The 12,039-nt window shown below is 34.8% G+C and overlaps 1 protein-coding gene across 1 annotated transcript in view; it reads right to left on the reverse strand.

Annotated features, from left to right (window-relative positions):
• The window catches only part of VWC2L (von Willebrand factor C domain containing 2 like), a 138,898-nt gene that overhangs the window by 110,193 nt on the left and 16,666 nt on the right, over positions 1-12,039 (reverse strand). The window contains exon 2 of the mRNA XM_054586177.1: positions 6,798-6,927. Coding sequence (XP_054442152.1) covers positions 6,798-6,927 — 130 coding nt within the window. The remainder of the gene's footprint in view (positions 1-6,797; positions 6,928-12,039) is intronic.

Consider the following 12,039-nt stretch of genomic DNA (forward strand, 5'->3'; position numbering starts at 1 on the left):
TAGTCTGTTTCTAAAATCTAGCCACTTCAAGGTTATGAAATCAAATTATCTGGGACATCTTGTACTGTTTTGGAAAATAGTTTAAATCTGTTGAACTGATTTTCTTTATGAAGTATGAGAGAAAACAGGAATTTAAAAATATTTTTCAGGCAACTTATCCTATTTGTCTTCTATAAATTATCTTTCTGCTATTGCCATTAATTTAAAGTACTATTTTATCTGTTGTACACCAAATGTTCCGGTTGTTAGGTCTGTTTATAAACTTTCTATTATATCCTTTTAATATCTCTGTACCATGTATCAGTGCCATAATTTTATTTTAATAATATATATGCATACATATATATAAAGATCTGTACATTCATTTATTACCTATCTTTATAGTAATTTGAGTCTATTTTCTTGTGCTTTTCAAGTATACAATTATATCATATGCCAATATAACAGTTTTCTTTCCTTCTTTCCATTTTTTTCTCCTCCCCTTTTTTTTCTTATTATATTAGCTAGTTCATATCTCCTGTCTGTTTGAAATTTTAAATAGTGGACATCCTGGTCTTATTCCTGACTTTATTGAGAATGCATCAGTGTTTACCTTAAACATTGTTCTCTCTTTTTGGCCCAAGGTAGATGTATTTTATTGTATAAAAATTATCTGCTCAGTCTTATTTGATGAAGAGTTTTTATCAATAGTTTTTAGTCATTTTTGTCTAGCGTCTTCATGTATATACAGAAATAATAATATGCTCTTTCTCTTCAATTTAGTTATACAATAAAGTATATTTAGACAATTCCTAATTTTAAACGATTTTTGTAAATTCCACTTGGTCAGGATAAATAATTATTTTAACCCTCTGCTAGATTCTGTTTGCTAACACAAATATGCAATCTCTTTCCCACAATCACTGAAATTCCAATATTATTTCATAACTTTTATACCAAAACTCAGTTGGAATAAAAGCCTGACCTGAGATGATGTGAGGCTCTATATCTATTCGGTCTCTGTAGTGTAATTATCATATATTTTGCTGTAGAAACATTCATGTGATTGATTGAAGAATGCTGTACTAGAGCCATTGGCAATGTAATACATTATACAATATGTGAACTCCATTTCCTCTGTAAAATCCACAACCCAATGGATTTACATTGGGGATTTAGTATTCAATATTTCTTCATTACTAATCATAAATAAGGTTGCCCTCTACTTTCTTTTCCTTAGTGTGTAATCTGTGGTTTGTATCAATATTTTACTCCAGAAAAGAAAAAGAAATGAAAAATTGTTCTCTCTTTCCTCTGGAAGAGATTAAATAACATTATAATTATCTTTTCTTTAATGAATTGGTATAACCTTTTAAATTTTAAAATGGAATGTTTGTTGAAAATTCATGCAATAAAAAGGCCCATGAAATAAAAAAATCAAAGTTCTCTGCTTTTACCTTCTCATTTCTACTCTTTAATTACTCTTCTGATCACGGGATCACTGTTAAAAATTTGGTGTGTATTCTTCAAAAAGGTTATGCCACGTACAAAAATAACAAAAAAAGAGTTTAATAATTAAAAATTAATCTAATTTATTAATGAGGCTTACTGTTTCATATCTTTTAAACATTTCTATTTTTGTGACTGGCCCATTTGTGTACTTTTCTGTTGTTTTTATTAACATCAACTTGTAAGGATTTAATGTTTTAGAGAGATTATCTCTTGTCTCCCTTCCCTCTTTTACTTCTTATTTCTACTTCCTACAAGCAACCATTGAATCAATGTTAATTTTCTCTTGTGTATCCATTTAGCTCTTTTCCTATGTACATACGAACTTAATAGTTATTTAAAATGATATCAGTTAACAATAAAAAATATTTTAAATATATCGCTTAAAATGTATGTATTATAGATAGGACACATTATAATATTGGGTATAAAATAATATGTAGTTTACACTCTTTGCTTATTTTACACAGCAATAAAAAATGTCAGTAAGCTCTTTTTAAAGGATGGACTATATTTGGTTACACCATTGAAGAACTACTATATTTTCTCTCACCTTTTCCCTCTTAGGACATGAATGTGGGGCAAAGTATAGGAGGTGGAATTTCTGACTTTAAGTTACATGAAACTTGTGGTAGAAATAACCTTCTTAAAAGTTGTTCCAACATTCTCCACCCATAATACTTTTGCTTAATTTGATGTCATTCTCAAATTATTATCAACACGATACTGTTATCCCTTTAACTTCTTATCTTCTTGATCCCTTGTGAGGTGAAGCCAATAGTCATATGTTTATGATGCATTTGGTTTTCTTCTGTGAATTTTCTTTATATTCCCTTTTCTCATTTCCTTCCTCCCTGTGGAATTGTTTTTCTGTTATTTCAAGGAACACTTTATGTATTAGGGATATTAGCAATTATGCTTGTCGAACATTTTCTCCCAAGTGCCTCTAGAAGGCACTGCGTGCTCTCTCGTTTGTGAGCTGCCCCACCTTTATTGCCTGCTTTCCATTTGCCCTTTTGGCTAATCTGTTTCCTGCTTTATTTGTTTCACTACTAAACTAGAAGAGAGTAGGGATATGGAATTAAATATTTAAACAGGGCTTATGACAACTTTAGTTTAGTTAGAAAGGATATGAAAATGCCTGACTTCACGTGTGTAGAGGATTTTCTGGGTGTTTCCTGTCTATTCCAATTTTTCATGAAGAGACTTTTCCTTCAGAACCATGAAAACTGACTGACTATATATCCCAGCAAAACATAGAGCTCACTGACATACTGAGTGATGAAATGTAAAAAAATGCAGTTAGTCATTTGGATGCCTTAATATCATCTATTTTACTAGTCAAAAGTATGATAAATTACCAAATATTTGAAATATTTATGAGACACTCCAATGTAGCATGTTTTCTTCAAGCAGATACTGTGCTAACCCATTTTTTCATATTATAAAAACAGCAACAAAACCCATAAAGAGTATTCATTAATTCACATGGAAAGGACTGGGGCTGAAAGATAGGTCAAAGTAATGCCATTTTGGGAAAAGAAAAACAGTCTGGAAATGTCATATTGTTCAGGAGGGATTTGAATTAGTAGCCCTTTCAGATATATAGAAGAGGGAGAAGCAAATGCTTAATAAAAATTTTAAAACAATAAATTCCTATATTAACCCCCCGATTCCTCCCAAATAGATAATTACTGTTCTCTTGCTCCTCCTGGTTTGTGTGTGCCATTCACACCTTTCCTTAATGTTTCTGTTTTATTCAGACTAAATTGAGTCTTTATTTGGTGCTAAACTAACTTTAACTTAATGGAGTATATTTTATGGCTTGGCTATATTCAGTGATAACCATTGAAAATCTTGCTTGAGGTAATCATTGAGACCAGGAAATTAAATTTTTTCTTTCCTTTCTTTTTTTTAAAACATACTTACAGAAAAATTTTAGAAGTATATGTCTTTAAATGTATTTTTAAGATTGTATTATCGACAATAAAGATGAGCTATCATTGTTTAGGGAACATATTACCTTACACTTTATAATATTTTTAAAAATACTTGTATCTAGAGAAAATCATCACATTTGCATTTGCAAGCTACTGCTTTCTGGAAAACTGCACATGTCATTATACTTCTTTGCTTTGTTTGCTCTTAAATAATCTGAGAAGACTTTGTTATTAGCCAAATACTGAGATTTAATATTAGGCGTGGTAGATTGTATTGCTTTAAACTTTTATATCTTTAATGCCTCCTGCTCTTCATATATTATAATTCAGGAAGGCAGAAAAATCTTAGTATGCAAAAGGAAAGCATTTGGCAGCCAAGATAATCAGCATTTATGCAAACTGAAAATTTTCAATATTTATGAAGATTTTTAAATTGTAGAAAATGTTACAAGACTGTTTACAAATTAAGATCTAGTGCCTCTACACTGGACCCACTGGGTAGATTTTTACCTTTTTTTAAGATATAAGAAAATAATAGCATACTTTGAAAATAGTTTACATTATAATGGGCTAATTAATCTTGTCATACAGAATGAGATGGGCTTATCATGTGTTAGAAATTTAGGAAATTGTTCTAGTTATATTTTCTTATAATAAACATGCATCCCCCCCCCCTTTCTATAAATGGGTCATCTGTTTCTGTTTACTGGGCTAGGCTTCCAATGAGGCAAGCAAGACTTGGACTCAGTCTCTTGTCTCAATAAAAATAGTGGTAACACTGGTGGTCATAAAGATTCTCTAGTGGTCCTTAATATGTTCTTCTTTGACAATGATTATACTTTACTTTTGAGCACAAGTGATTAATTATTGGTATATAATAATAAAGAATAATGTCATGATGTTATAGTACAATAAGAGCTAGTATTCCTCCTACTTTTAATTTAGGTCCATGTGTCTTACTTTAAAAAGTAATTCCTTGGAAAGGGCCAAAGGGAATGAAAGTGGTCATTTTGCTCTGCTTAGTGAATAAAAATTTGGAAAACTTTACTAATATATTTTGTTCTCGCAACATACAGGGTCTGGCACAAATAACCCCCCTTTTAATTATAAAACATTTTATTACAAAATCATAAGCATGTAATTTTGTAGCATAACAATATCACACTCAAGAACACCATGACATTTTAGGTGAAATGTTCAAATTAAAACTATAAATTATTACACCCATATTAGTACCCTACAAACCACACTCGAGCAGGTGTTACTTCTGCTAGACCCTGTATGTTCTTCAGGAATATCAATGGGTTACTAATTAATTAACTAGTTAATTGAACAATGAAGTCCATTCATTATATGTTTTTATACAAAGAGGGTTTCATTTGAAGACAGATTCCTACTCTGGCACGTGATAGAGAGAAATAGGATAATCTTAAGTGACATTAAATTAAACATGACTAGCTTGTAGTGGCCTACTTAACATTTGACACAGAAATTATTTCTGGATATATTATAGGCTTTGGTGTGGGGTAGCTAGCATGGTGTGGTAGACACATGTGTAAACCTCTATTTTAAATATATGGTCTTATACGCTTTAATTCTGTGAGTATTCTGAGTATGTCCAGACAAGAGTTTTTAACTGTAAGCATAATTTTTGTTTACTCTAAATGTGAAAGCCAACCGGGGCCACTAAGGGAAGAGAGGATCCTCAAGGACCTGTTTAGACAGTTGCTTCTAGGAAAAAAAAAATAACAGTCTTCAGTCAAAGCCATGTCAATCCTAATTTTAAAGATTGATGAGGTAGCTGATTTTTTCTTCCTTCTGTCCTTGGAGAAAATGAAAAATAACAGGTCCCCTTCCACTTTAGACTAACCATTCATATGCTTTGTGACAGTTAGGTTTCCCTTGAGCCTTCTCTTCTCCAGGACAAATTATGCTAACTCCTTCAGCCTGTCCTCATAGGTCCTATTCTTCAACCATTAAACCACCTTATGGTTCTCCCTGTATCTTTTCCAGTTTCTTCCAAAATCATTTTAAAAACATAGAGTCTCAAATTTTACTTTTTTGCTTATATTAGTTAGATTAGAACTTCGGGAGGACATTTATTTCCCCACTCTGAGTCAGAACGATGGCCACCATGGCACAGGCTAGTTGGGTGAGAGGGAGAAGAAGAAAAAGAGAAGGCACGTAAGCAGACCCATATTCAACGCAGTGTGTTTGTATGATCGGAAAGAGTAAAAACTCTGCCTGGAAAAAATGTTAGAGAATGTTTTATAAGTCCTTTGGGAAGATACCAAAATGTAAAATTATTAAAACAATCAGAGTTGCTTTTGAGTTTTCTTGAACTAAGTAACCTGATACCTCTCTTTACTAATTATAATTCTGCAAAGTAAAAGATTAATATGTGAGCTAACATCATGCCAAATTTAGGCCAAAAAAAGTGTAATAGAGGAGGATGAACAGTGCTCACTCAAGAAAGGGCATAGGGATTCAGCACTTGAGTGACCTCAGCTTAATTAAGAGCTAGCACCACTTTTCCAAGCAGATATTAATGCAAAAAGGGATATTGGTGGAGTGCTACCTAGCAAAGCTTCATTTCTTGGTAACATATAACTAGTAGGAAGAGTATAATATTGGCTCTGCTGATATGCTATTCTGGATTTATGGCATTTCAGTGTCTTTTCTGAAGCATCACCTTGATTTGGGGTGATTAACGTTCTGTAGTCATTTCTATCTCTCCATTCCATGGGGGCCGAAAAGAAACCCATAATCTTATGAAGCAGGTTCCCCTCTATAGCAAAATTACTAGAAGAGCAAGATTCCTTTGTAATAAGAACCTAGAATAAAAGTCCTAAACTTTCTACACTTTTCTTACTTCAACTGAAGTGCATTAATAATTAAATTTTGTATTTCTTTGATAACTTTAAACCTAAAGTCTTATATATGCCTGCCTGCCCGCCACCCCCGCCCCCAAAATACCTGGCATTTATCCTCTTGATTCTAGGCTGTGTGCTATGAAATGAAATGACATAAACTGCTTCATAGCCTCCACAAGAGAGAAATTCAGTCACTACCAAAAGATGGTACTTATTCTTTCCAATATCGTCCTTATAAATCAATAATAAATAATAGGCATCACAACAAAATCAGCTTATAAGAAATTTAGTTCCCCACTGGAAAGCTTCATGATTCACCCATTGCTGGTTTGTTTTCACTTTAGGATGGGATAAAAATATAAGTTGGCCATGCCCATATTGAAAAACCACAGGCAGATCTTAGATTAGAGGGCTCTTGCATTGAATGGTGTGCAGTGGTGAAATAGTTGTATTTTGCACTAACCCCTTTTTGAAAGCTAATGCAATATGGTCTTACCATTTTTGCAGACAGGACAACATTGTTCTGGTTCATAGACTGGGTTGACACACTCAGGAACTGCGCAGTCTGCTACAACACAGTGAACTTCATTGCTGGGCTCACAGCGACACCATTCACATGGAGAGGGCTAGGAACAAATCTAAAATTAGCCCCTTTTCTCCTATAACTTAATGCTTGCACATTCATATGCTGTCAGAAGACAAAACATTAGTGTTTATATTGGCTTTAATGTATGAACTCCATTTACCATGTGTAGGATTATCTTTTCCCAATGGAAGGAAACCTTGGCATCTAAGCCACTGCAGGTTGGCGTGTGCGGCTCGGGTGGCCATGTGCAACTGGGCCCTCACATATGACTGTCCTTGTCTATGTTCCTACTTTCCAAAAAAAATTTTGCACAACTAGCCTGTCTCCTCCTGGGTTGATTCCAGATGTGCTGATGGCTCTGCTTTCCTCTGGTAAAGAGGAGTGAGCCTGGAACATATGAAATCAGTTTGTACCATTTGTCATTTTTCTTCCTAAGAAACTTACTGAGAAACAAGGAAATGGTAAATGGACATTCTTAACCTTTGTATAAACTCTTTCTTTTTTGAGCTAACCTAAACCTAAATGGCATGTTTTCAATGTAAATTTTAGAGGAGATTGCACTTGGCATCCAAACATCCAGGTACTGCTTCTTGAAAGATTTTGGGAATACCTTGCACCTTTGCCTGCTTACTTTTATGAATGAATGAAAATCCATCAACTTAAAAGTCACTCTTTAAAAGCCAAAGGCTCTGAAAATATAACTGAAAAGTGATTTAGAGGAAAAATAAGTTGAATGTAAATTGTAATTGAAAAAGAAGAGAGAAAGAAATCAGAAAGCAATTTTTGTCTTCCAAGTACTTACCGACCAAGAGTGAGTTTGGGATTCTGTTTCCTTTTAGAAACTGCCTATACCACAAATAATCACAAACAGTGGCCAGTCTGTGACTTTCACATTCTTCACACATTCTAGCTCTTGTTTTTCATGAAACACAGGTTTGGAATGCTGGAATGACAACTTGGAGGTCTAGGATGTTATACTGGTCTGTACTTCTCAAATCAAGCCATTTGCTTCCAGAAAATTCTGCCTTGCTCCCTTCCAGATCATGTCAGTTAAAGTCCTCTGCCTTTGTCTTAGTGGCTACTCTCCATCACTACTGTCAGCTCTTGTTTTTTCTTGAACCTGAAAATTTGGGTAATATTAGTGGTCCTGGACTCAGGTAGCCTGTGGGGATAGAGATCTTTCAGCTAATTATTTTTAATTTTATATTTGGTTTCTGCTTGAAGAATGGTAATCTAGCTTTCAATTAATTATTTTACTTTCAAATTTAGTAGTAACAAGAGAAGTAGCCATAGAATCTGTGGGAAAAAGTATTGCTAATTTTTAACATGGTTAATAAGTTTGTTGTAGGGTAGAGTTAAGCTCTTTACCACGTGGCAATTTGTGTTAAGTATTTCAGAAGAATTTATTGGATTGTTCCAAGCACTGGGATTTTCCTGAAGCTCCTCTACTAAATAAACTCAGCACATGAAGGGAAAGCTTTGCTACCACAGCACACTATTTGATGGAGAGAATGTTTAATGAGGAAGCCTTGTGAGAGATGGGAATTCTTGCTGCTATACTGTTCCATAGTAATGTCTTACATCCCCAAGAAAAACTGTCAGAAAGTATCCATGTTTCCTTGGTTAAGAGCAAAGCAGTAGTTTTGCACAGCCTTCTAAAAGTACAGCTAGGACTGGGCCTGCATTTCCTGCTAATATGAGAGAAAAAGGAGCCACTGTTATCGTGGCTTCCACCCTGCCCTTGCACAGCTGTGACTATTTATTCTGGCTGGTTCCCGTCTTGCTGAAGGGGTGGGGCTGATCTGAGCAACTCCAATGGACTGATTCTAGCATTAAAAATCCCAAAGATTCCTTAAATGTTCCCATGTAAAATGTGGACCTCAAAATAACTATGCTCTTTGAGAAAGATTTTTTTTGTTGGGTAATTAGATTCTCAGCACAGACTGATGAAGAATACCATTCTAATTCCAATGTTTTTGAACATTATTAACTACTGGGTAGTTACACTGTGAAGGAAGATTTGTTATTTCTCCATCTCACAGATGAGGATCTGTTCTGAGAGAGGTTCAGTGCCTTCCCCAGGCCCCATAGGTTGTAATGGGCGGGGTCAGGGTATGGATCTCTGACGGCCTAACCACAATACTGTACTGCCACAAGGCAGCAAGAATCACTCTTTTGTGTGCTCCCATCTGAGTGGTTTATTTTTCAGTGATTTGTACACTTTTTCATATGGACAAGATCCTCAGGAATAATCACTAGCAACTAAATAATTGACTTATAGAGGATAGATATTTCCTGCTAAGAAGGAGATTTCACTAACTAGGGTAGTAAGTGCATAGATTATTATGGAGCCGCAGAGTTTTTGACCTTCTGCTAATGTGAGTTCGTAGAGAACTGTAGTAGGGTGACATCAGGTTGTATGGAGGCTCACATTCTTGGAGCCTGGCCTGTTCCAGCCTGGGAGCCTGGGAGCTGCTACACTTGGGCTTACGTGGGAAAAGCGCTGATGAATACTGGTCTAATGAAGGCCCTGGAGCATCTGACTGAAGTCAGTGGAGGCTGGATGAGTGTGTACTGGAATCCCGAGAAATACTCTGAGTAAGAGCTAAGGCTGCAAGGCTTAGGCTGCAAGGCTTCCTGGTAAAAGTATGTCTGCTTATACTTTTATGCCTAATTTTAAGGGATTTTGCATAATCAGAAACATAAATTAGAAAAATAAAAATGTCACCCCAGCCATTGGCTTTATTCATGTGCCACATTCTCGTGTCCCTTCCTGGCCCACAATCTCTTGTCTGAAACATGTTGTTTCCTCTTTTCATTCTTTTTTTTTTCCCTGAGGAATGTCTGTTTCAGTCTACTTCTTTTCATTGTAAGCCTCCTTATGTCTCTCTCCTCCCCTATTTCAGTCCATCACATTTAACACATTGGTCCCCCATTATAGCCCCTTCTCTCTCTTGCTCTCCTCTTCCATAACTCACCAGTTCGGACACCATTGTTTTCTTGCCCAACGTGACTTCCCTCACTGCCTTCATTTTCCCTGCACTTCTGAAAACACATTGTGTAAATATTGAGATGCTTCCTAAGAGTGGGCAGTGTGCTACTTTGACATTAAGTCCAGTGTTTAAAAATCCTTTCCACCAAAGAGCGTACAACTCTGAAAGGTTTGGTGCTTTGAATTAATCTATACGTCTTAAGCACTGAGTTGCTTACAGATTTCCTGTCAGGCTCTTCAGTATGAAAACTATAGAGTAGATCTGAAAATGTCCCTGTAAAACCAAAGATTACACAATAGCACTCTCTTTAGAGGAACAGAGGACACTGAAATAAGTACTTCGGAAAAAACTACTCTGATTAGTTTTTTGTAGAGGAACATGTGAATTTTGTCTAGTACATGGGTCTGGTCAGCTAGAGATTTGATGAGATGATTAAAAGACACCATCCTGAAATTTTATACCATGAAAATATTTCTCTAAGAGATGTCAAAGAATGTTTTACTTCTTTGAAAGCTTTGGAAAATAAAGTAACATTCATTATATATACCTTTATATAAATCTTGATTGAAATTAGGTTTAGAGGTCAAATTAATTGGTTACTATATATACTCAATGATCTGAGTACATGTCTGCTATGATCTCCTACTCTCCCAGCTCAGTGTTTTGAATATTTAATGTGGGACCCTATTTAAGCAGAAACCTTGCATTTCACCTGTAGTTCCTGCTATCACTGAATATGTTTGTGTGGTGAATCCAAACGTTGCCCCAGCTGCCCCCAAATTTCACAGGGGATTTTTCTGATATACATACATATTTGAGTAAAAGAAGACTCTTTCTCAAATATTGGTTTGGGTGACTGAATCCGACTTTTCCTCCTTTGTATTAGAATGGAAACATGGCAATTCATATCTTTTTCAAGATGGTTAGCTTCTAAAAACCTTGAAACTGAAATCCCAATGTCCCTGTCTATAACTTTGGAAGATTTTTGGAGAATTGAGGGACAGGTACCAGAATCCTGGAAGCAAAAAAATGCTCCGTGATGTTTTGAAATAGAAAAAGTAGAATGAGAACCAGTAATTTAATTAATGAATAAGCGAGTAACTCCTGAAAAATTGTCAAACATGTTCCTTGTGAGAATTTGGAAGCTAACAGTCAACACAGGATTATTAGAACACGTTATTATAGACTGGTTACCTAGAATTTTCCAAATGTTTATGAAAAAGCACATTTATTTTGTATTCTGTAACCATACCTGAGGAAAGCCTGGATGTTTGGTCCATACATCAATATTTATGTGAAAACTGTTATTGGCATTGTTCATAGAGTGCCCAGGGGGACATGGTAACAGTCTCTAAGATTTGTTACACAAATTCAAACCTCAAAATGGCAAGGGTCATATTAGTGTCCTGTTTATGATTTTAATTTGGTAAACTTTAAGATGACAATATTCACATAAGTTTAGGAACTCTAAATTAGAAAAAAATAGAAAACATATTTCACTTACTGGGCTTTATTTGGGTGGTGTGGTGTCATGGCTAAAAGGAAGTTCTCTATAACCATGGTACTCTACTTACTGGCTGGAAATCTTGGGGAACCTGCATAACCTTTCTGTGCCTTAGTTTCTTAATGTATAAAGTGAAGATAATAGTATTACTGACTTCAGAGTTATCACGAAGCACATAAAAATACATAAGAAATATTATAACCATCATCATTATTGCACACTTAGTGTTGGCTTTCAGAAAAAAATTCAAAAAGTATAAAATTGGAACCATAAGACTGTTTAAAAGAATAATACGTTATTTCTCTTGTTCAAAGTATAATCTGATTGCAGATAATGTTTGTGATAAAGTTTTATAGGAGTTGGTTTGGTGGAAGGGGATTTGTGAACTAATAGAATTGATCATATCAGAAACATTAAAATTATTAGAAGCCTCTAAATAAAGAATAATTGTGAATGGTTGAAATGACTATTAAAAGTCACTCAGAAAAAGAAAAACAGACTTAATTTATTTTCCTGGTCTCATCATCTAGATGTCAACTCAGATGCCCTCTCTCCAGGGAGATCCCTCAATCATCTCCTTCCCTCACGTTGTCCATTCAGAGCTCTGATCAGTTCATAAAATTATCTTATGAATTTGTTTACAATTTATTCTTAC

The sequence above is a fragment of the Pteronotus mesoamericanus genome, unplaced genomic scaffold (genome assembly GCF_021234165.1).
Source record: "Pteronotus mesoamericanus isolate MK-2021 breed Mesoamerican mustached bat unplaced genomic scaffold, CSHL_Meso_final contig_90, whole genome shotgun sequence".
Taxonomy (NCBI): domain Eukaryota; kingdom Metazoa; phylum Chordata; class Mammalia; order Chiroptera; family Mormoopidae; genus Pteronotus; species Pteronotus mesoamericanus.